Consider the following 25,608-nt stretch of genomic DNA (forward strand, 5'->3'; position numbering starts at 1 on the left):
AAAAAGTTTTTTGTGAATAATAATGAATATAGGAATGAAAATTAAGAAAATTGTTAAAACGTTGTTTGAGATAGCAATACAGCTAGCAAAATGAATGATAGGGTCATGTTAAATGCATTGTGAAGGTAACCCCACAATGTGAGTAATGGATAATAGTGAGTAAAAAAATAATAATGAATGTATAAGACATCAATATTCATATTAATGAAATCTGGGAAAAAAGAGAAATAAATGTTGAAAAAAAAAAAAAAAAAAAAAATATATATATATATATATATATATATATATATATATATATATATATATATATATATATATATATATATATATATATATATTATTGCTTATACCTTCTGTTTCATACCATTATGGTTATTTGTCTGTATCACACCATGTCCAGCACTGGGTGATGTATTGGAGCTGTGACAGAATGCTAGCTGGCACCACAAAGTCTTGAGTTATTGCATCCAATGTTTACCCTCAGGATGTAATATTCTCTAGACTTGGAAATAAGAAAAATTTAAACTTTACTAAATTTGAATCAATCTGTGATTTCCAAAATCACTTGCTGTTCCATTATTCAGACAGGTTCTAAGACACAGGATGAAAGCTACACAGGGTAGAAAGATAACGACCTCTTGCTGTGCATTCAGACTGAAAAGTTACTGGGAGATGAAAAGACTTAGTTTGCATTGGAGTTCCTTTCTTCCTTACTTACAAAAACAAGCTTCCTCCAACATGACATATTATCTCATAATCAATACATGAACATTATAAAAAATAAATACATTTACACTCCCAGCCCTTTCTGATGCTGCACGCCGCTTATGTAGTGCCAGGCCACCGCACCCATACATTACATATTTACATATACATTAATAAATATACTTTCTAATACCTTTTTAGTGCTGAGGTTTAACCCAACTAGCACAGCAACAGCAGGTATTAACTGCTACAGCATCAAATAGGTTATCTTGACTATATGGGAGGTGAGGGGGACCTGGCTACAGGAGCTTTATAAGTAAATGATGCTTAATTAACAGAACAAAATAATGAAATAGGATAAATGTAATTAGCAGCCTCCTGTAGTTGTCGTCCACTGGGATAATTGTTTCTTTCTCATCACCAGTTTGTGACTTCCTCGGTAGGTGCAGTCAGAATGGTCATCTCTGTTATCTCCATTTCTCTATCTAACAGCAATCCATCATTGCTTACTTTATTAATTTTAAGTTATTTTCATGTAACATTTAATTTCTTTAACTTTTATTTTTAATCCATATTTTTATGGTTAATCCTATATTCACTCACCATTGGCGTCCAAAAAATCTCCGCGTCAATTTACTTGCTGCACCATGCTGGACATTCATATCCAGGAAATCCAAACTAGGTGACTTCACACAGAGTCCCCCAAGTGATCTATGGCAAGAAATGGTTAAGTGTAGCAAGGAGACGGAGCTTGGAGGCGGCCTATCGCTTTAGCATGTGACACAACCCAGCGTGGTGTAACCACACCTCCGCACAAGTTGTGCCAAGACACAATATTGGGAAGTATGCTTTCACAGTGTGCTCAGAGGCAGACTCTAGATATATTTCTGATTTACATCTGACGTATAATGGAATTATATTACTTATGGCACTTACTCAAAGAAGTGATGTAGTCTTCTGCTGGCTGGTGTGACAGTGATGTCATGCAGAGCACTATATAGGAGGGCATTGGGTCCTAAATCAATTAACCTAAAACCAGAGCAGAGCATGTGGTTAAACTTTTAAATTCTGTGTTTGGTGTGTTATGCACACTTTGTTGTGTACATGACCTCTACATTTGCTTTGTTCCTCTGTTTGCTTTATAGATGTGTTTTTTTTTGTTTTTTTTTTCTTTCAGGTTCTCAATCCTTTTTACATTTTTCAACTATTCAGTGTTATTTTATGGACCACAGATGAATATTACTACTATGCAGCAACCATTGTGTTTATGTCTGTGATATCCATTGTCAGTTCTTTGTACACCATTAAAAAGGTAAGCCATTGTCTCACTTGTCTGGACATCTATTACAATTGGTTGCATGATTTTGGTTGTGTTGGCGCTATTACTTTCTCCAGCAAAATGCAGTCTTGTAACACTAAAACTGCTAAGGGCTGTTGGAGGGGAAAATATGGCCTTTTTGATTAAGGTTTATTTACATTATTTGAATGCAAAATATTAGGATGGAGGACGTGTATTTTTGCATTACAGTGGTCTGTAATCCATGTGCTGTATCCTGTATGCTAGTGTTTGCCTTGGTATATCATGCTAGTTACAATTGCCCCCTGCCAGCACTGCCTCATTTGTGTATTTGCCTTTGTTTTCACAGCAATATATAATGCTACATGACATGGTTGCAACCCACAGTATTGTCAGAGTTACAGTATGCCGAGCAAATAAAGGTAAGTCATCCATTGGGGTTTTGTTTTATGACTTGGTGTTCGGTCTGAGGTTGATGGCACCGGTATGTTTAAACATTGTACAATAAATTAATGAAATGGTGTAATTTGCCTGAATATTGCATTTATGCTTCCTTTTACCATTTTATATGGTAATAGCTTTAAGGACACATTTGCAAATTTGGATTGGAAGCTTATGGATTCACTATTTGAATTGTTAATTCACGTATACTTGGTGAGCATCTTTGAAAATTAAGGTCCCGGGTATACTGTACCTTTCCGGCATAAAATGCAACACGTTTTTAATAAACTTAGTTGTAAATATTCGATCATAGGGGCATATTCAATTAGCTTTCGGATTCGGGGTAACGCGCGTTACCGCGAAAAGTGCGCGTTCTTGCGGGTATTACGGTACCGCATTAACGCGGATTTTAACGCGAACGAAAATCCACGTTATTGCGGTAACGGGGATTACGTTTCGCGGCTGTTCCGGCGCGTTACAGCGAATCCGAAAGCTAATTGAATATGCCCCATAATGTCAGAATAAGGGGAAAGCATGTTCTTAACCACCATTTACTCCTGCCCTCAAGACTTATATCGTGCCACTACCACCACGCAATCCCTACTTTGTGTAATTGGACTATAAACCCCCCCCCCCCCCCCCCCAACCAAAGTGTAGGTTACATTTACGAAGTGCATTATTAAGTATAGAAACCATTCTTCCCAGAGGACATTACACTTTCAGTTTTACTTCATGAAAGATACCCTTGTGTGCTTACACTGTACAACAGTTATGTAGTCCACCACTGTTGGGTTTGTTTTCTGTGCAGGTAAGGCAGGTGTGTGATGTGACGTTACAACTGATAAAGCATCTAGCCAATTAATACTTTTATAGCAGTTTTACTGTTCCTAAAATTGATTTAATAAGCATTGGTTGCCGAGAAAGGAAATGTTGATTTGACCTTTTGAGCATTTTCACTGCAGTTAGTTATTAGTGTGGGCCCTGTGTTGTGTTTACGGAGCAGCAGGAATAAAGCAGATTATTACAAATCCGTAAGCATCCTCAAGGTTCTGTGAGTTCTATATCTTTATCATTTATACTTTTGTTCTCAAGTTTCCATGAACTCATTCCCTTCATTTTTTAAAACTACGCCTATTGATCTGTTTATTAATGAATATTCTATTGGGTTATTATCTGCATTGGTTGTTAAAGTCTTATATGCATGTATTAGATATAGGGATTCTGTTTTATTTATTTTTTTTTTCTCTTTTATTTTAACTGAAGAGACCATTAAAAAAAGCCAAATGAGGGCTTTCTTGACGTTTTTATATACAATTGAAAGTGAAGATGTGCAATTGACAATTCAGCACAGGAGCTTCACCACGCTGCTTCCTATGGATAGACATATCTGTAGGGGGGCAAATAGCAACATGGGGGAAGTTCCCGAGCTGATCTGGATGATGGGAACCCTATTTATATTCCATTATAAGCTGATCACATTGTTTAAAAACAAAACAACATAAATATAAATATGCAATTAAACTGTTTTAAATTGTTCAAATAAGTAATACCGGGAAGTTAAGAAGGTGTCTGATGCAAGGGGGAGTTGTATTATTTAAGGCCGAGACCTTCACAGGGTACAACCAGGCCTGATTTGTATAATATAGCGGGTCGCGACACATTGCATACTTTGTATATAATTCTTGATGCAAATCATGGGAGCCAGGTAGACCAGTATACTGGCAGCCAGGCCTTTACTAGAAAGCACCATTTCCTCTATTTTAATAGATGAGTTCATCCTTTTGAATCCATTCTTTGATTGTGATAACATCTCTATATTTCTAGCAGGCTGAGAATAAGGATCTCACTGAGCAGAACATACTTTAAAAGGGACTTTTAGTCCCATTTTCTACGCCAAAACCACTTGTGTGTCAGTATATGTGTTGGTCTGAATCCTGTCAAAAGACCTAGGGCTAGATTTACTAAGCTGCGGGTTTGAAAAAGTGGGGATGTTGCCTATAGCAACCAGTCAGATTCTAGCTTTCATTTATTTAGTACTTTCTACAAAATGATAGCTAGAATCTGATTGGTTGCTATAGGCAACAGCCCCACTTTTTCAAACCCGCAGCTTAGTAAATCTAGCCCCTAGCATCTATCATTTAACTAGCACATATTAAACATGACTTATTATTATTTTCAAATCGTTTAAAAATAGATTAAAGTGTTGTGACGAGATAGTAAAATAAGGAAATAGTATTTTGTTTAGTATATCAGTATCTCAGTGACTTGTTTGTGTGTATATATAAATAAATGAATCTCCTTTTTGGTATGTCTTATTCAGAGGCAGAAGAAATCATGTCTACGGACCTTGTACCTGGGGATATTATGCTGATCCCACCTAATGGAACCATTATGCCATGTGATGCCGTCCTGATAAGTGGAACCTGCATTGTAAATGAAAGCATGTTGACAGGTACTTGCCCTGCAAATAGATGCATGTTGACAAAACAATTAGGCAGTAGGTAGCAGTTATCACTTTTCTTACATTTATGAAACACAATTTCTATATACTACTCTGTTAGGCGAGAGTGTACCGGTGACAAAGACCAACTTGCCAGACCCCTGTGCAAATTCCAGAGGCGCAGAAGATGAGATGTATAGTACAGAAGTTCACAGACGCCACACTTTATTTTGTGGGACCAATGTTATCCAGACCAGATTTTATGCTGGAGAACCTGTCAAAGCCATAATTGTCCGGACAGGTAAAACACTTATGTATGATTAAAGAAGTAATAAGTATCATTTGTCTAGTATTAATATAATTTATTATTGCCCTTCATTCTGTATTGTATTGCTGTCTGTTGACTGATAGTGGAGTGAAGTATTTATATTGTCTGTTTGTATTCTCAGGATTCAGCACGTCTAAAGGACAGCTTATTCGTTCCATACTCTATCCAAAACCAACAGACTTCAAGTTATACAGAGATGCCTATCTGTTCCTGCTATGTCTCGTAGGGGTGGCTGGAATTGGGTTCCTTTACACTATTATAAATAGTATTTTAAATAAGGTGTGCAATCCTTTAGACACATTGATATATATATTCTGTCATCATTAATCTACATTAATAAGAGATTTAATTGCTGGTTCTGTCCTGTGTTGCTAGGTCCCAGCCAGCACTATTATTATTGAGTCGCTGGACATCATCACCATTACAGTCCCTCCTGCCCTTCCTGCTGCCATGACTGCTGGCATTGTGTATGCCCAGAGGCGCCTGAAGAACCTCGGCATCTTCTGCATCAGTCCACAGAGGATAAATATCTGCGGGCAGTTAAATCTCATATGCTTTGACAAGGTAAATGTATTTCAAGCTTTATTTTCCTTTTCAGAGAAAAGCCCGGTATATTGGCTGAAAAACGGCTGTTATAGTCAACAGTATTCGGCATATGTTCAAAATTCATCTCCTTGGCCAGTATTAGAAATTCTGTATTATAGAAAACTTAAAGGGGGGTATAAAGCTATATTTCCCCCATTTTATTTATATAATGAATATATTAAAAACTTCCCGACTTTCCTCTGTATATAAACAGCTGCTCATACTTTTTTGTAAACGGTGCTGGAACTAGGATTCCCAGTGTGGAAGTTGTTTGCTCCTACAGGATGCCATGGAAAAATGGTGATTTCATTGGTACTTCCTACTGCCCTGGTGAAGGGAGGGTGCGATCACTGATCATACTAATTTATTGCGAATTATCATCTCTATTGTTGCAGAGATTTAGGGGCTACAGGGGCAGGTCCTCTCTGCATTGAGACTTTTCCCCCAGAATGTAAAAGATTGGGGGAAAAAATGGTCCCTATCCCTTTTCAACTCGCCAATATTAAGTGACCTGTTCTCTGAGACAGTATCAAATTCTGTGTGTTCTGCAGATTGTCTGTGGTCCTAAATGTATAGAAAAAGGCACCATCATTTCTGTCCACCGAATTACACCTATGTTATGGCCACAACTGCCCTTGGGTGCTTTGCAGTGATAAAATACCTGCAGGAGAGAGAAAAAAAGATTGTAAAACTAAAATGTACACCTTTTGTAAAAGATCGGACACGATTATAGGGTGCAAAGACGAATCGCACATATTTAGTATCTCTATACTAGGGAGAGCTAGTTGCTCAAATTTTGGGGTAAATGTCTGCGGTTGCATTGATTTGTTTAAAATTATGCTTGGAAAGTAAATGTAAGAATGCAAAATCATTTTTTGTCTCTTTTCTTGTACATTTGTATCCATCAAAACCACATAATCCATATTTATTTCAATGTAGTAACAAAATAAAGCTCTGTCTTTGTAAAATAAATAAATGCTGCCTGAACTCCCCATTCAGTAAAGGTGCAATTAGTTTTCTTCTCCATAATGCCTTTGCGTCTCCATAACTCTCCTGTTAATCTTATATAGGTATGATAATCCTCTAAAAAAAAAAAAAAAAATAGTTGACATCATTTTGGGTGGCAGGTTTGGAAAGAAATAAAAATAAGACCCAACTTTGGTCTTATGCACTAATACTGGACAAATGCAATGGGAAAATAAGAAAATGTACTGTTAAATTCCCATTAAACATTTGCATAATTTTGAGAGCTTATTTAACTGACCAAAGGGAATGCTAGGTAAACATCTACTTTGCTAGCAGTGTTCTTTGTAAATAATTGTAGACTTAAGATGTTTCTGCAGTTTTAGAGGTTTTTACTTTAATTGACAGTAATTGATAAATGTGTAAGATATACATTAGGACTTTGGAAACTTTTATTCCAACCACTTTTCCCCCTACAATTATGCTTTGATGTTGCAGGTTACAGTTGTGTGCCCATTGCCGTTTGCTAAGGAAGTGGTCATAATGAAAACTACCTCTCTGTTTAGTTAGTAGGATGTATTGTGTTTAATGCATCAGAAAATTAATAATTGGAGTTTCCCCTTTATTTCTAGACTGCATTAGGGTTGTATATGTCCTAACACATTTAGCACAATGCTGTCCTTGTCGGTTGGCTCAGTAACTACTTTTCTGTCACATACAATGTCATTCTGATCCCCCATGTTTATTTGGCTTATACGCCATTTTGTACTTTTGTTATTACATTCACCTCAGTCAAATCGTCTGGGTTTATCGGGAGGTATTTTCGTTGTCCACAAAACTTATTTCTATCTTTCAGACTGGCACTCTTACTGAAGATGGCCTGGACCTCTGGGGAATCCAAAGAGTAGAACACGCTCGGTGAGAAGCCATGTACTCTTTTTTAACTGTTAAAATTGTGCCCATTTTTTTGTGACCTCACATAGCTCATGGGAGCCAGGGAAAACTCTTCTATGTATGAGGTTAACTCCATCGAGCTAGCTTACTCTGTGTGTGTCTGTCTATATATCCTGTACTTTGTTAGACACTGCATTTCTGGAATGGCTGCACATTTACTGATGAACATCGTCATTATGTGTTTATGAGGCGCCTCAAAACTCTACTGGACAGGCTAAATGCCAATAAAACAAACATAGAAACATAGATGTATAAGGATGAAGGAGAAGGGGCAGACATGAGGCTAAAGGAGGAGAGGGCTCTGCACATGAGCGCTTAGTCTGCCTTTAGATTGTAAGACTATAGGAGCTATAGGTACAGGATGATAGCTGGTAGTGCCCATAGGAGGAGTATTGGGTGGGAGGAGGATAGTAAAGAAAAAGAAAAATAAAGGTGAGATTTGAGTAAACGCTTGAAAGATAAATTTATGGGAGAATCTAGTTAGGTGAGTTGGGCATTCCATAAGAAGGAAACCGCATTGGTGCCGGGAAGGAGAGTAAGTTATCTGAGAGGGTGTAGAGACAGATATAAGGGAGAGTATTTTGTGACAAGGTCAGAGGTGATGAGGAGGTAGTGGTGACGGAGAGGAGCAATGTAGGTATTTGCAGAGTGGTGCAGCAGAGGTGGAACAGTGAGAGAAGGACCAGTCTCCTCACAGCATTCAGCACTTATTGGAGGTTGGAATAGTCAAGGATAATGAGAGAATAGATAAGTTTTAGGTGCTTTGAGTAAAGCTGAGGGCTAAGTCAAGGATGACACCAAGGTAGTGGGCATGGAGGTCCGAGAAGAATGTGATGTTAACCATGAGGGAGACAACAAGTGGTAGATGGAGACATCGGGAGGACAAAAGACTGAAAGCTCAACATGTCGAAAATGGAGCTCAAAGTGGCTCTGGTACATCCAAGTGGAGATGGTAGAGAGGCAGTTGGACATACAGATAAAAGAAGAGAGTCGGGGGGAGGCGAGTTAGATTTGATTGTTGTCTGAATAGAGGTGTTAGTGGAGGCCGAATGAGCTTATGGGCAGCATAGTGGCTCAGTGGTTAGCACTTCTGCCTCACAGCGCTGGGGTCATAAGTTAATTTCCCGACCATGGCCTTATCTGTGTAGAGTTTGTATGTTCTTCCCGTGTTTGCATGGGTTTCCTCCGGGTGCTTCGGCTTTCTCTCACACTCCAAAAACATACTGGTAGGTTAATTGGCTGCTATCAAATTGACGTGTGTGTGTGTGTGTGTGTGTGTGTGTGTGTGTGCGCGCGCACAGCGCTGCAAAATTAGTGGCGCTATATAAATAAATGATGATGAAATGAATTCACCAAGGAAAGAGGTATTAAAAAAAAATAAACAGGGGGGCAGGAACAGAACATTAAGAGATCCCAACTGATAGAGGGAGTGAATGGGAGGACGTGCCAGAAGTAGGGACATGGAAGGAGCATTCAGGAGTTCTGTGATGGTAAAGGGAGTGTAGGGTGTGCATGAGAAAAGGGTGGTTGACTGCATCAAAAGCAGCAGAGAGGTATGGCTGTGGGACTTTTTTTTAACCTCTCTCTTACTGTGCCAGGTTACATTATTCTCTACAACCCCCGCTGGACAAATCTGAGTAAACTTCTCCCATGATGCCCAGTTGCTGCTTTCCTGTACTTTTATATGAACACTATCATTAACTATTGTGCCAACCCTTTCAGAAATATGTAATTGATAGCCTAGGCTTCACATTGGTTCCATGCTAAACATAGCTAATCATTTCAGTCTCAAACTGTATTATGTTATATTCAAGTGGATGTTGATCTTTCCCATCTTTGTTTGCTGAGTTGGGCTGTGATTGGTACAGATGTTTGGCATATCTCAAATAATTTTTAAATAATATGAAACCGCTTTATTGTTACTCTGGTTAGTTGAAGGTTCTTGTTTTAGTTTCTTGTGTTTGCATTTTTTTTCTTTCAATGTAATTAAAACTTTCAATAAAGACATGATTTAAATAAAAAATAGTGGTGGAAAGATGCAGGACGAGTATGGAGAATTGTTGCAGATAGTTCATTTTAGTGAGGGCAATATCTGTGCATTGTAGATGGTGGTAGCCACTGGTGGAAACTATAAATGTGTGATTCTTAATTTTTTCACTGACCTTCAGATACCAGTCCTGTTAATTCAAAACAAATTTCTAATTATTTGCTAATCAAGTCAGTTCATATTAACAAAATATTATTTAATATTTCTCAGGTTTATTTTGCCAGAGGAAAAAGCTTGCAGTGAGAGCTTGGTTAAGTCTCAGTTTGTTGCCTGTATGGCAACCTGCCATTCACTCACAAAGATTGATGGGGTCATTTCAGGTGACCCTCTTGACTTAAAAATGTTTGAAGCCATAGGATGGGTGAGTTATGTTACATCTTTCTCATTGCTTTTTACACAATTTTTTTTAATTTTAAACATTTTATAGCTTTTCTGAGCTATTACTTCACAGTTCCTTAATCTCCCTACAACTTGCAGATGATGACGGACAGTGTTTACTAGTCTGTCTTTTGTTTTTTAAAATGAAATATGTTGATGCATACATGTATTTATTTGGAGATGCAAATGCTAGCTTCACATCTCTTCCTATTATATCTTGATCGCTAACAAGGGCTATAAAGAGACATTATGGAGTTTGGGTGTATTGGTAGTGGGGAAGCATATACATGTTACACATCCTCCTTGTTTATGTTGTACATGCTCTCCATTCCCGATTTAAAAAAAAACAAAGACAAAAAAAGCAAAACAAATGAATTTTCATAATGATTCATCTTTATTAATCATTAAAACGAATGGATAATCGCTAGTATGTATTGAATGTTGTCATGGATTATCAACCATTGTACACATCGTACCCTCATTGTTTTTATTATTTACTACCAATAATGAAATTACTTTTATGTCTTTTTCACTTGCTAATCTACTTTCATTACCATTACTTTGTTTTGTTTGTCGAAATAGAAGTACTGATTGTAAAGCTGGAGCAGAACTTCTTTGCTCCTTGTCAATAACTATTTTGCTTTATTAGTTTACAGTGGGTTTTTTTCAAGTAATAACATATTAGCTTTGCAAGACCATTTTTGTCTCTTGGTTAGCTGGACCCTGCACTAATCTTTCCAAAAGCATTCATTTGCCATCCCGCCCATTAAAATGTTCTTTGCTGACACATTATTGACACCTTGGGACTGATTCATTAGGGAAAGTAAAGCAAAAAAAATAGTAACTTAGCTCTACCTTCAATGCAACATGGTTTTGCCAAGGTGCAAAGTTTAAAATGTTGGGACAGATTTATAGTTGGGGAAGGGCATGTCCTAGATCAACTTTAACGTTCAGTGTTAAAATAAAGCTATCAAGTATTTGTGGGATACATGAAAAAACAGCCAGTATATTCATTTATGTTGAAAATAAAAACTAATTTGCACCCCTTGCATTGTAACATGGTTTTGTCCAGGATAAAAGGTACTCCTGTTTTGGAGTTACTTTACTTAATGAATCGGGCCCATTATTTATAGAATTCTATAGAATGTATCAAGATATGAAAATAATATCATCTAGAGGATCTTATGAGCAGGCCAAAAATGTGACAATTTTTTTTTTTTTGACTAATGGTTGGCAACTAAGCTGCTGAAGGTTCTCCAAGTAATTCATCTGAATGTTCTCCAAGTACTCCCACTTCCTGTTACCCCACCCCTAAAGACCACTATTAATTTTTGTTCCAAACGACCGGCTTTCAAGTACACAAGATATTTCTGCCAATCAGCAGGCTCATCCTAGACTTTAACTCTTGCTAAAAGCCCTTCACGATCATCAACAACCATTTCCACACTTCTACCACAACATTTGATGGCAATGCTCATCCAGCTAATCACTATTATATGCAACATGATTCATTCACGTATGATAAAACATGATATGTAATACAGGGTTGTTGATCATTATTTAAAGTAATGAGCATAAACCTGCAATCATAGAAAGTATTCTGTATTGTTATAGACAGTAGCTATATTCATTTGAGACGGAAGAATCTTACACCTTGCACTTTCCATAGCAGTTTAGCGCCAAGTGGTCATTGACCTGCTTTTTTCTGCCCAGATTCTGGAGGAAGCCACTGAGGAGGAAACTGCGCTGCACAACAAGATAATGCCAACAGTTGTTCAACCTCCAAAACAACCTACCGAGCACAAACCTGCAGGCAGCGAGGAAATGGTACAGCTATTATTTCACCTGCACTGTATATTGCAAACTAGCAACACATGCTAGGAACCATAGTCCAAAAATGCAGCTTGAACTGGTTTTAAAAGTTGACTTGACCTTGCACGATTATCTGTGCAAGCAGCCTTTTAATGTTCTCAGTGCACCATACACCTGGGCTAATCATTTCTGCACTGCTAAACCTCTTTTAAATCCCCTGGGTAATGGTTAAGCAGCAAGTTGTTTGTTTAATGTGTAAATTTATTTATTTAAAATTGGCAGACTATAAAGGCATAGTCATCTTTTTTCTATGTGTATTTAATGATACTTTTGGCATGGTGGCTATGTACTAAAACTAAGGATGTGAAATGTCATAGAATTATGCATCACCCAACACTAGCCTTGACACTAGATCTCTTACCTTGTACAAATCAATTTATTGGGAATACCTCTTCTACACCAATAGTAATTTTTGTTACTATATTTTATTATTCGTTTTATCAATATTTTAGTATATTTAAATAATGCAGTCAATTATATGAATATCCTCATGCCATTATTTTTTTTCCACCAGGAACTATTTGAGTTGCAAGTAAGTGTTATTTTCAGTTTTTTACTTCAAATGTAGTTCATCATATTTCACTGCACCACTCTTACCATTTGGTTCATATTTCATTGGTTCACGTTGACCCCTTGGTTCAAACTTACACTCAATCATGCTCACCTATTTGGTTCACACCTGTTTTGCATGAATCTGTCCCATTGACTCATGTGTCCACTGCAACCCAATGGTTCATGTTTCAACTGCACCACTCAGATCTGTTTCCTGGCATTTCACAGCACTGCTGTGACACATTTCCCCACGCTTCCACAGCACCCCTCAGACCCGTTTCCCCACGCTTCCAATGCACCACTGTTTACACAAAAATAATAAAAATTTCCCTACACTTCCACAGCGACCACACTGACACATTTCCCCATGCTTTCTTAGCAGAATCTCATTGGTCCGTTGTCACTCATGTTTCCACTTTTCGAGCACAAGTGCAGATTGGGCAGCTGTCACTTCAGGATCACCTTTAGTGATATTTCTCTCTCAACCCCTTTTCTGCCGGTTGCCAATCCTCTTTGCATGCGTCTGGCACACAGATTAATAAATAAAAAAAAAACCTTGAAGGCCATTATCTGGCTTCTGTTTTATGGGTATGCGGTTGATGGCTAGACATTCATTTGACCGACCTGCAAAGTTGACACCATTAGGTTGTCTATTCAAATGTCAACAATTCACATGGTCGACAATATTGTTAGGTCAACAGTTCGAATGTACACATTATTGTTAGGGCGCAATTCAATTGTAGACCATATATGGTTAAGGTTAGGAATGATAATTTTTAAAGGGGGGGATTCCAAATAGTTGAATTCGGAACAAAGCAAAAAGAACACTCACACTCTTACAGGGTGAAGCCAGATACTGTCCTCAAGCATTCTTGTTTAGTGTTTTGATTCATAGACCGAAGACTCCATTTCTGGTGAGTCTGCAGGGTTGAGATGCAGAGCTGTGTTATATATATATATATATATATATATATATATATATATATATATATATATATATATATATATATATATATATATATATATAATATTGCATTATAGGACTAATAAAGTAGGAGGATAAAGTATTATTTAGACGATACTGATCTGTACAGCAGCCGCGGCACTGTCAAAGAAGCGTCTGCGGGGTGCTGTGTAGGGACAATGTTTAGCATGTGTAAATACATGCTTTTGTGCTTGTTTTTCGTGCGCCCCTGCTAAGAACACTGTCTTCATTTGAATTGTTGATCTAACAGTGTCATTATTGTCAACTTTCCAACCCTGTCTATATTATGGTGTCGACCATATAAATATCGATCATGTATATTACACCTGTTTTATGTCAATTTGAAAGACTTGTCGCAGGTAAGAGAGGGCATTTTATAGACCTTTTGTTCTGTGTTTATTGATAGACACATTAAATAATGTCTAACACTATTACTGTATATAACATATTGTAGTGTCTATTGAAGGATAAAAGTTTTTAAACATTATAGTAGTTCACAGTGTAATCCAATGAAATCTTTTTAACATTGTATGTAGTTGTGTACATTTCAAAAAGGCTATGACTGCTTAAACCACCAGGTGGCAGTATCTTCATTTTTTATTATTATTATTATTATTATTTTGTAAAAAAAATAATATGCGGTGTGCTAGCTAGCATAAGATGTCAAACCTATAAAAGCTACACGGTGTTAATATGAGGAAATATTTCAGATTTTTAAAAATACGCAATTAAAACAAAGGGGCTCACGCACATCTTATTTTCAAGCCAATGGCTATCTTGAGTAATAAAATATGTCATTTATTTTAGAAATAAACCATCAGCACCACGTTCAGCTAGTGTGTCAAATGGTCCCAGTCCCCCCCTCCTAAAAGATAGCTTTTTCCAATAATAACTAATATTCTATTTTCTTTAAAGTGGTTTTTCAATGTCTTGGCTTGCATAATAAAGAGTGGGAAGTGGTATCCGTATGAGAAAATATTTTCCATAGTAACTTATTATTTTGTTCTTAACTGTTAATTTGCTGTTTGCCTCATTAAAGTACATAATCTCAATATTTTTATTTGTTTTAATTTATTATGTCTGGAAAGTGAGCTAACTTTACTTTTGTCAGATATGTTAGTATTCCTGATGCACTCCAGATGCAGTGTCTGTAAAGTTGCCCAGCGTGCAGCTGAAACCACTGTTGTCTCTTCTGTAATAATGACAAGTCTCCCTGCAGTCTCAATCTTTATATTGTTGTTTATCCACAGCTTTCACAATACATACAGTATTCAGCATACTCCTGGTTAGACATACATTTCAGGTTCTCTGAGGCCTAAACATTGTGATTGTTAGGACACAAAGCGCAGGACTTGAGTGGGAAGACTGGTGACCTAATAGTACAAACATTCAGCTTTGGAAGAGGACAGATCCTGAGCATTAAATGTTCCTTCAGTAGCCACATGGTATCATTCTACAACCACACAATTTACAGGCTAGTGGAGTGAGCTAATAAAAGGATTTATTTTAGGATCCATCACAAATCATCGAGCAGAGAGTTTGGAAAGGTTCCTAATGTTTGCTCAGCTGCAGATGTACAGAAATGTATTAAAAATATATTTAACTTGATTACACACATTAAAGAAGTCCCAAATTTTTAGCAGAATTAAGGGTCCTGACCACGGACCACATCGGTTTTACCTCTCCAGGAATCGCTAAGACAAGTGATGTCACCAGTTTGTGCTTTGTGCTTTTTGCAAAGAACAAGTGCAAAAATATTTACAATGTACCTGTCATGGCTATTGATACATTGTTTAATTGCTCTGAGCATCAGTTTATATCTGCTACAGTGTGTAGCCCACATTTTGTTTTACGTACTGCAGCCTGTACAGCTTACCTGTGTTTATCCCTCTTAGGGTCTCTCAATGGCAGCAACTGCCTTCACTTTTAAATGCTGGGCTGTATAGCCTGTATCCTATCTTATTGATAAGTTATACATCTAGGCTATAAGATGACCCCTGGTCTTTCTGTCAACAACAAACTGATGCTCTGCCAACAGCTATAAGGTTGTACTCGGACTATTAATGTTAGGTTATTCATACATGCGTAACAGGAGGACTTCACAACGTTCTTTTATCAGATGGAAACAATCATATTACTTTAACACCAATTAAACATTGCTATTCCCATTGTATTATATTTATTTTTACTTTTTTTTCATTGGGAATATTTTTCACTCACTGTAGCTTTAATAAATGCTTTATTAAAAGTTTCCCTTTCAATCTCTATCTGCAGACATCATACGAGATCGGAATTGTACGCCAGTTTCCATTCTCTTCAGCTTTGCAGCGTATGACAGTTGTTGCCAAAGTACTAGGAGAGAAACGGATGGATGCATATGTGAAAGGAGCCCCAGAAGTGGTAGCCAGTCTCTGCAAACCAGACACAGGTAAAGAACAATATTCACTCTTTCAAGAGACAAAAATAAACTTTTAGCAGGTATTTTGGTAATATATTGTTTATTATCTAGGTGGTTATGGCCAGTCTTGTCTAATGGGTTGTGCTTCAATTTTCATAGAGCAATTTGAATGGCCAGTTTGGTTATTTTAGGTTAACTTGCGGCCAAACCACTGCATTGGGAGCAAATTGCTAGCCAGCCCCAATCAATATCTGATTAGCGTCGAACAGATGTTGATCAGGACTGTTGGAAAATATGGTTAGCTATTCACAATGAATGGTTTGGCAAATGATCTAACTGTTCAACCAGAAATGTACATTCACTCACAAAACAAAATCATTTCAGTTTAAATAAAGCTACTGTCAGAGGGCAAAATATGTTCTTAACGATTAGGCTGGCCATATTTGAGTTTTGGTAGGTAATCCCGGCATCTGTGCAATGTGATAGAATAGTTCTAGGCAAACAAATCATTGGGTGTGACCTGATTTACACTATCAACTCTGAAGTTTAGTAACTTTCTACACTTAAATATTTCATAACCAAGAATAATAATGCAAAGTAAATTACACCAGTAAAAGCAGAACATGCTTGTGTTCATAATTGCAAACTTCTGAATGTTTTTCAGGGGCAGTTTTATTGGGAAATACATTTCTTCATATGCCCAAATCTGGATGCTTCTTAATGGTATATTAATTAGTAAAACCTGTTTCTCTATTTTCCAGTACCATCTGACTTTGCTGTCGTGTTGGAAGACTACACAAAGCAAGGATACCGTGTCATTGCACTTGCACACAGAAAGCTGGAGTCCAAAATTTCATGGCATAAAGTCCAAAATATTAGTAGGTATGAAGTATTTCTGTGTATTCATTTCACTGCAGCATTACAATACTGCTTGCTCTGAAACAAAGGGCAGCGTAGTTGTGAAATGTAGAAAGAGTAACTGGTTTTATTTCCTATTTAGTTTTTTATACTGGAAACCAATTGAATCTAGAAGTGTATTTTTGTGATGCAGGAATATTGTTGCCTATTATTATCCCCATCTTGTAAAGCAAAACTTGCAACGACTGAGGAGTTTATGAGCATTATTTACTATTTAATCCCTGCAGCAGATTCTGCAGTTCGAAACGTATTCCTTACTGGTGGGGGTTACACCTCAATGACAAAGGCAACCTACATTTTTGGTTTTTTTTTTGTGTGTGATCAGAAATAGACTACAATAATAAAAAAACAAAAACCTACTATGATGATTTTATATTTTTCTTCTTTGCACATAATAATGGGAAAAATAGGGAAATACTCCATGCTTTGTAGCATGTACATAACCATGCATATATAATGAAAGTAGTTTATTTTGCATTTATTTTGTTGTCTCTAATGTTATTGCAGAGATGTTATTGAAAACAACATGGCATTCCTGGGATTGATTATTATGCAAAACAAACTTAAACCAGAAACTCCAGCTGTCCTGGAAGACCTTCGCAAAGCCAAGATCCGCATGGTCATGATTACAGGTAAGTCCTGCCAGTTGGAGACTGCATAGGTTCTGTGTATCTGTCTGTGTCTCATACGTATGTCTTATGCTAACCTGTTTTATAGGCGATAACATGTTAACTGCAATTTCTGTTGCCCGAGACTGCGGAATGATTCTACCTCATGATAAGGTTATTGTAGCTGATGCACTACCTCCTAAGGACGGACAGGCTGCCAAGATTAACTGGCACTATGCAGACACCATGCCAAGAAGTAATTTGAGTGCCATTGACGCGGAGGTTAGTATTAAGCTAATGTTACAGAGTTTACAGTGTATTTAAATAGCAGAATGCAATCGTTGAAAGGGAGTGCTACCCTATTGTTTTTTAATTATCATTATTCATAGCCCCCACTTTTAAATAAAAAGAAAAGACGTTTGTAAATCTTTAAAAATGTCTGTCTGTTTTCAGGTCCACCCAGTCAGCCTTTATCTAGCAATTTTGTAAAGACACTTCCCCACTCACTGAAATGCTTTCTTTTTTTTATTAGAATAAGCTTGTTTATCATTTTGTGTGGCGTTTGCTTGTTCTACCTGTGGGTTTCCTGTGGGTGCTCCAGTTTCCTCCCACAATACAAAAATTAGTGTGAGTGTGTTAGGGAATTTAGACTGTAAGATCCAAAAGGTACTGATGACGGTGTTCTCTGTACAACGCTGCGGAATTCGTGGCGCTATATAAACAAATGATGATACTATAGAACACAAGTAATCCTTAATGCTGCAAAGAAGCTAATAGTGTATGTATGTATGTATATATGTATGTATATATATATGTATGTGTGTGTGTGTGTGTGTGTGTGTGTGTGTATGTATGTATGTATGTATGTATATATAATCTACTATATAAATGCCTAGTGGCGTGTGTGGGGGGAAAAAAAACCAAGCTGCAGCGCCACCTGCTGTGCAGAGTTATACACTGACCTATATATTTCTTGAAGGAGAAGTGACAGTTGGGAGTGGTTGGTGGTTGCCGGGGGTGACAGTGGGGAGTTTTTAACACCTTAAGTAGCTTGATGAAGGATGAGGTGATGGAGAAAAATGATGAGGTGGTGACATGTGGACAAAACCACGTTAAAAAAGGGCGCTTGCGTCGGGAAGTAACGCTCTTCCCCTGAGGAGGTCTGGGCTAGGCCCAAATGCATGACAAGAACCTTTTTAACACCTTAAGTAGCTTGATTTGAATAGAATGCATGAGTATCATGCACGGGTTAACTTGTGTGTGTGTGTGTGTGTGTGTATGTATATGTATATATATGTATATATGTATACATACATACATACATACATACATACATACATACATACATACATACATACATACATACATACATATGTGTGTGTGTGTATAGACATATGGATAGTGTGTGTATTTATATATCGCCCACCTCTTCAATCTGTCCCTCTCCACCGGCATCTTCCCTTCCTCCTTCAAACACGCTCTTGTATCCCCCATTCTTAAGAAACATGTCTTGTCCACTCTCTTATTATCTCCCGCTTGGACTACGGCAACCTCCTCCTTACTGGCCTCCCCCGCTCTCATCTCGCTCCCCTTCGCTCCGTACTCAATGCAGCCGCTCGGCTCATTTTCCTTTCTCTTCGCTCCTCTTCTGTCTCGCCCCCTCTACCAATCCCTTCACTGGCTCCCCATCCCCTACAGAATCGTGTTCAAGCTCCTCATACTTACTTTCAAGGCCCTCTCCAACTCCACTGCTCCCTACATCTCCAACCTCATCTCCATTGACGCTCCATCCCGCCCTCTGCGTTCGGCCAATGACCGTCGCCTCTCTTCCCCCCTGGTTACCTTCTCCCACGCTCGCATCCAAAACTTCTCACGCGCTGCCCCCCTCCACTGGAACCAGCTCCCCCGCTCCATCAGAACTTCTCCCAACTTGTCCAGCTTCAAACGGGCCTTATAAACCCACCTCTTCCTTAAAGACTTCCAGTCCCCCACCCACCCCCCCCCCTCCAACTCCTGCCCCCCCTTCTAACTCCCTCCTCATCGTTTTCCTTCCCCCCTTTCCCCCCCTCTGTCCCTGCCTCCGTTCTCCCCCTTTCCTCCTCCTAACCTTGTGTCTCTGTCCATCCTACCCTCCCCTTATATTGTACGCTCCTTCGAGTAGGGCCTCCTGTTGTCCTCCACCTTAACTCTGCTCTCTAGCTCCTTATCTCTTCCGTGAGGTCCTTCTGCCCTTCTACCCCTCTCACTACCCCGCTGGGGGCCCTCACCTTTTATCTAGCTGTACTTTGAGCTTCTGAGTTACTGTGCTTTTTTTGTTAACTGTACCGTGCTGTCTCACCCTGTACCGTATTCCTGTTTGTCCCTGTACGGCGCTGCGGATACCTAGTGGTGCCCTATAAATAAAAAAATTATTATATATATATATATATATATATATTTATATTGGTATTATGGTATTTCAATCATATGGCAGTTGCAAGCTTATGATTTTCAAATAATTTCCATTTTAAGGAAAGAAATAAAAGAAATGGTTTGAGATCTCTTTTTATTCAAAGTTCACAGTGGAAATGGAAGTTTAAAGATTATTTTTTTTCTTTTCTTTTGGAATTTGCCCATGAAATATGGAGTTGTGTCCCTTATGATTTCTGTGTGAAGATTGATGTCTTGCACTGAATGCAGATGCTGTGCTACACCTGTTTGCCACATTTCAAGCATTCAGACTTTCACAAACACCCTGCCTGTCCCAGATACAGCAATCTGGACAGATGGACGTGACTGGTGTCACTTTAATCACTTACCAATGAATACACCACTGCCACCATGAATGATTTACTATGGCGTCCTTACGTTCACCAAAACCACTTATTAATGTTTCACACTTAAATCACATACACTTGTAGCATGATCCTCCCTGGGCTTTATAAGTTCACAAAGAATCACAGAGAATATGCTAGATTAAATCTATTTTAATACGAAAAATGTTTCCAAGTCTTAGTTACAAAAAAAAGTTAATGGCGACATACAATAAGTTGCACAAATAAGTTTCAGAAATAAAATATGAAATAAAACCAGAGTCACTACTTACTAGTTAAAACTTGGCGTGTGTGAGGGAACAGAATTGAGAAATATGGGACATTTCAGTCTTGAAAGACCCTCTCATGAAAATGCACACTGTAATGGCTAAAGCAGAAGATTTTAAACCCTTCTTACAGGCTCTTCAACCGCCACATTAGGAATTACATTTTCAATTAAGTCAGTTAATTTACTTCGAAAGCTCTGTGTCATTTTAGGAATCAATCTATCTCTAATATATATGTTGGCACCTCAGAGAATCTCTCACCTCTGCTCTGCTTGAGTGGCTAGATGGTTTGCAACTTTGGGGTTTCAAACTCCCCTGAGATGCTTATCTATCCCGGGCCTGGCTACTTTCAAAAGACTCTTGGGGCTAGATTTACTAAGCTGCGGGTTTGAAAAAGTAGGGATGTTGCCTATAGCAACCAATCAGATTCTAGCTTTCATTTATTTAGTACCTTCTACAAAATGACAGCTAGAATCTGAGTGGTTGCTATAGGCAATATCCCCACTTTTTCAAACCCGCAGCTTAGTAAATCTAGCCCCTGGTCCATTGCACAGGTCATTTAGGTCAGTCAGCAAAGCATACTTTGAAGGGTTACATAAAATATTCACATGGTCATACATGAATTCAACAGAAAATAATAATTAGATATATTATATAATCGTCACACAGAATAACATTAGAGCTAGAGAAGTGGCAGCAACTGTGTCAACCCTTTGGGTCTTGAGTTATGCGATGGAAATGTTTGCCCCCCCCCCCCCCCCCCCCCCTCCCAAATAGACAGGTCTTTTGGAACTAAATTAAGAATGTAAAGGTTTAAAGATACAAACAAAAAATAAGTGTATTTTTGTTTAGCAGACCTTTGAAATAAATAGAATTCTTAAAAAATGGTTTATTATGTTGTGAAGGTTTATAAATGACGTGGTAGCTGCTCATTTAAAGAAAATCTGTATACATATATGTCCTATATCTCTGCTGGCATATTGCTCCAGCCTCACTTCCAGGCAGCTCCCCGTGCCTAAGCTGGATCCACATGGGACAACTCTCATGCACTATGGGGCAGATTCCATTTCCTATATAGTCTCGTGCAGGTTTTTTTTGACAGAAGTAACGTTGATTTTTGCTCACACCACATAGAGGTGTGTTCTGATTTACTGTAGTAACGGTAACAAAGCGCTTCTGCAATGTTCTTACGAACATCGCAGACATTTGAATCTGCCCCTATACAACCATACAGCACATGATGGGTTTCTGTTATGTTCACTCCCAAGCAAAGATGTTTTTAAAAACATTGTAATAATATATGAAACATTACATTACAAGTGCACTAGGTATGTGGCAAATTATGGCAATATCTTCATGTCCTTTTTAAATGTAATGGGGCAGCATGTTATTACCTACACACCCATTATTGATGGTTATCCATGTGATAAGGGCTGGTGAAATGGCTCTTTGTCCCTGAAACTGTATAGATATCACACTGAAGTGATGAGAAACATTCATCTGTAAAGATTGGTACTTTATCTTACCCAGAAAAGTTGTGCGGAGGAGTGGAAGGTGTAAAGATTGCTGGAATGCTTTAGGCATGGACTGGTCCATCCTGCTTGGAGCTTCACAATCCCCTTTGATAGCCATTCCCAGTATTACAACCTGAAGAATTACAGATTGCCTGTTTGCCTACCTGTTCCTGAAGTACAATTCCCAGTAGGTTCTTTTAGCACTGTCTGTGAAAGCACAGCAGCAGCAGAGGAACCACATGTTTCTTACACTTCTCATTGCATGTTATGAGCTGTTCTGATTATTTCAAAGGTTTTACCGCTTGTATCCTCAGGTTATTCCTATGAAGTCACTAAATGACAGCCTGGAAGAGAATCAGACAATAGGTTACCATTTTGCAATGAATGGAAAATCTTTTGCTGTTATTATGGAACACTTTCAGGACCTACTTCCAAAGGTAAGTCAGATTTTACTGTTTTTTGAAGTTTGTAGCTAATTCTACTGTGTGCCCTGTTCTTAATTTTTTTTTTTTTTATCTCATTCTAGTTGGTATTACATGGTACGGTGTTTGCACGAATGGCACCTGATCAAAAGACTCAGCTGGTGGAAGAGTTGCAGAATGTAGAGTGAGTTATAATTTAATACTGGGAGTCTTGCATGTTGGAAAGTAGAATCTGGAACAGATCTCTGCAACTTTTCCTTAGTCATTAGTACATGACTGATGGATATTCCCACCTGAGTTGTGTATTGCAAATCTTTGTACTAATTGAGTCTGCAACCTTAATACACTTAAAACATTACATTTGTTTTCCTAAAATAGTGACGCATCCACACTGCAGATTTTAACCTTATTCTACAAATAGAGACTTATAAACATCTACAATTAGACTTATCCTGTGATTGTGGACCTGGCTGTCAGTGACAGGCTGGGGGCTTGATGACATTCTATGTTTTTCTGACTGGCTGATCACTGTACCCAACATTTAAACCGAACGATGATGTGCGCCTGATACATAAGTGATAGGCTTTTCTGCATTTAATGCAGCGTTTACATCAGGTCATTCAGTACAAATATGTTGTTGATTTTTATAATCAAGAGTAAGCCACTTACCACTATTCTCTAAAATGCTTGATGTTGTTCAATCAATCAATTCCCTGTGGATTTCATCCAGATTCCAAATCCTTTTTCTGTTCTGTGGGTTGTGTTCCAAGACCACATCTTATTTATTTCTCCCATCTTTTCTCCATGTCGGTGTGTTCCCTACAAACCTGAATGAAATTCTGCAATATAGTATAGCCATAGATGTCAATTTTCCCAGATTGCCTTCTCCATAAAATTTGCAGCTTAAACCAAATATTCCCTCTCTTGCTTGCCCTGCTCATGTCTGTGCGATTGTAAAATCTTTCTATAATTCACCTCTTATTCCGTTTAACAGCTACTATGTCGGCATGTGCGGAGATGGAGCAAATGATTGTGGGGTAAGTGGAAAGGTTTTTGCTATCTATTTATTGTACTAGGTGTTAGAATAAGATAAGTCAGTGCATGTACTGTATTCTTTCTTGCTATTGTTCATTTCCAAAACAACAGTTTAATGTTTTCCATTTAAAAAAAAAAAGTTTTGAATCGTGCTTCTGTGGCTTATTTCAGTGTCAATGGCCAATAAGGAAGCTTTGAAGGCCCAGAGGCGAAGTCGCGGGACTTCAGCCCAGCCAGGGCATTATTGGCCTATAATGCCCTGTTCTGGGGGAATTATTACTAATAAGGCTGTGTAGCCCTCATAGCCGGATACTTTACCAGAGGGACTCCTCTTGCTGGGAGGGCAGCACAGGCTTCAAATCTCTATCCTCTGCCTTACAGTACATCTAGCTTTGCTGTTACTGCCATGTTTGGCCCAACAAGTGGAAAGGCAAGGAACAAGAGACCATCTAGGCACTGTTAGTGCCCCCTGCCTAGAAGGAGAGAACACTGCAAGCAGTCTAAGGAAAGCCAGGGCCAGTCCAATCACAATAGCACTACACAGGGCAGCACAGTTCCTGTTGATTGACTTTGTGATTGCCCTGTCAGACGCAAGTTGCATCGATGCTCGTGCCTTCATATTCGTATTGACTGTTATTGCGGCAGCATGCTCTGAGCTGGCTGCCAAAATAGCCTGGCATCACTGTTAGAGTAATGCCCGGAAGTAAGCCAATCAGCTTTGAGCTCTGCATTCAATAAGCCAGTTAGCCTATAATAGTCTAGTAATCAACAAAATATTCAACAATTTGTTAGCCAGTAAATTAAAGCTGGAAGGCAATTGGAGCTACTAAAGGTGTATTATACATAACGTTTATTTTCCTTTATTTTGTATAACTGTTAGGTGGACACAAATCTGTATTATGCATTTTTACAATGATCCTATAATTGTCACTGATGTAAGATAACTATCGACCATAGATTTCATGTAACAACTGATGTAAATCAGCATCTCAATTCATTAACCAGTTGTCCTCTTGGTATTGACAGGCTCTGAAGAGAGCCCATGGAGGCATATCACTGTCTGAGTTAGAGGCGTCTGTGGCATCACCATTCACCTCTAGGACGCCCAGCATTGAATGTGTGCCAAACCTAATACGGTATAGTCTCATGTCATTATTCTGTGTTATTACAGACGCAAACATATTTATATACTATTGTGTCGCTTTTGTTTACTATACATATAATATATTGTATTATCTCTTTAACAGTTAAATGAGCAATAAGTAAATGGGTTTGGCAAACCCTCAGCATGCAGTGATGGCAATGTACATCATAAATGCAGTTATATTATATTTAATGCATGGGGTGTGTCTGACATTAAAGGAAATCTCCACTGTCCTACTGATAATGTAATGCCTTACACTGTTCAGTTATGTCAATACAAGAACTTTCTACTTGCTGTTGGCTTCAATATCATGCCTGCCTTCCAATGGATTCCCTTGGTTGCTAGGTAAACTCTGCCTTTGCAGGCAACAGTGAGCAAACCCTGCAACCAGAATCACTAGAAATACTATTGCATCTACCAACAGATGGATGAATGTTCAGAAAGGAAAAGATAGCTGTGTAAGTGTTTGTATGGACACCCACTAGTAATGACCAGCTATAACATGCTTAGATAATTAATACCTGCTATCATATAGCAGACTTTTTTCTGAGCACAAATAATTTTCATTTTAAATAATGGTTCATTTTATGTTTCTTCATATAATGATTAAAGGGACCATCCTTCCGTAATAAAATACTCATGTCCAGTTCATGAATCTGAACAGATACCTCCTAATATTAACAATTATGTTTTTAAAAAAGTCAGGACTTCGATCCAGCAAGCCCCCAGAACGCCTTGTAGAATGTAATATTGCAGTGTATGTATAAGTGTAGTAACTAGGAGGAATCTGTAGTATCTTTCATGTATACATGTTTTTTTCAAACTGCAAGCAGGGCTCACATTACAGTCTGTTGTTGTATTAGATGTACTTTGCCTTTGGTGTTGATTTGCCTATAGCACTGGATAACTGGTAACTTATTAGATGATGGTGATAATAAAGTTC

General features: G+C 38.1%; 1 protein-coding gene and 1 long non-coding RNA gene across 5 annotated transcripts in view; one reads left to right on the plus strand and one right to left on the minus strand.

Moving 5' to 3' along the window:
• The window catches only part of LOC142143965 (uncharacterized), a 251,791-nt gene that overhangs the window by 101,499 nt on the left and 124,684 nt on the right, over nucleotides 1-25,608 (minus strand). The gene's annotated exons all lie outside the window — the stretch shown is intronic.
• ATP13A3 (ATPase 13A3) overlaps nucleotides 1-25,608 on the plus strand; it is a 106,271-nt gene that overhangs the window by 65,595 nt on the left and 15,068 nt on the right. For all 4 annotated transcript variants that reach the window (XM_075202258.1, XM_075202255.1, XM_075202256.1 and 1 more), the window contains 18 exons: nucleotides 1,883-2,017; nucleotides 2,352-2,424; nucleotides 4,764-4,895; nucleotides 5,005-5,184; nucleotides 5,333-5,490; nucleotides 5,587-5,775; nucleotides 7,616-7,677; nucleotides 9,971-10,121; nucleotides 11,852-11,965; nucleotides 12,525-12,542; nucleotides 15,822-15,975; nucleotides 16,707-16,827; nucleotides 17,371-17,495; nucleotides 17,581-17,753; nucleotides 22,379-22,501; nucleotides 22,591-22,670; nucleotides 23,481-23,523; nucleotides 24,548-24,657. In XM_075202258.1, coding sequence (XP_075058359.1) covers nucleotides 1,883-2,017; nucleotides 2,352-2,424; nucleotides 4,764-4,895; nucleotides 5,005-5,184; nucleotides 5,333-5,490; nucleotides 5,587-5,775; nucleotides 7,616-7,677; nucleotides 9,971-10,121; nucleotides 11,852-11,965; nucleotides 12,525-12,542; nucleotides 15,822-15,975; nucleotides 16,707-16,827; nucleotides 17,371-17,495; nucleotides 17,581-17,753; nucleotides 22,379-22,501; nucleotides 22,591-22,670; nucleotides 23,481-23,523; nucleotides 24,548-24,657 — 2,141 coding nt within the window. The remainder of the gene's footprint in view (nucleotides 1-1,882; nucleotides 2,018-2,351; nucleotides 2,425-4,763; nucleotides 4,896-5,004; nucleotides 5,185-5,332; nucleotides 5,491-5,586; nucleotides 5,776-7,615; nucleotides 7,678-9,970; nucleotides 10,122-11,851; nucleotides 11,966-12,524; nucleotides 12,543-15,821; nucleotides 15,976-16,706; nucleotides 16,828-17,370; nucleotides 17,496-17,580; nucleotides 17,754-22,378; nucleotides 22,502-22,590; nucleotides 22,671-23,480; nucleotides 23,524-24,547; nucleotides 24,658-25,608) is intronic.

Source organism: Mixophyes fleayi, chromosome 3 (assembly GCF_038048845.1).
Source record: "Mixophyes fleayi isolate aMixFle1 chromosome 3, aMixFle1.hap1, whole genome shotgun sequence".
In the NCBI taxonomy this organism is placed as follows: domain Eukaryota; kingdom Metazoa; phylum Chordata; class Amphibia; order Anura; family Limnodynastidae; genus Mixophyes; species Mixophyes fleayi.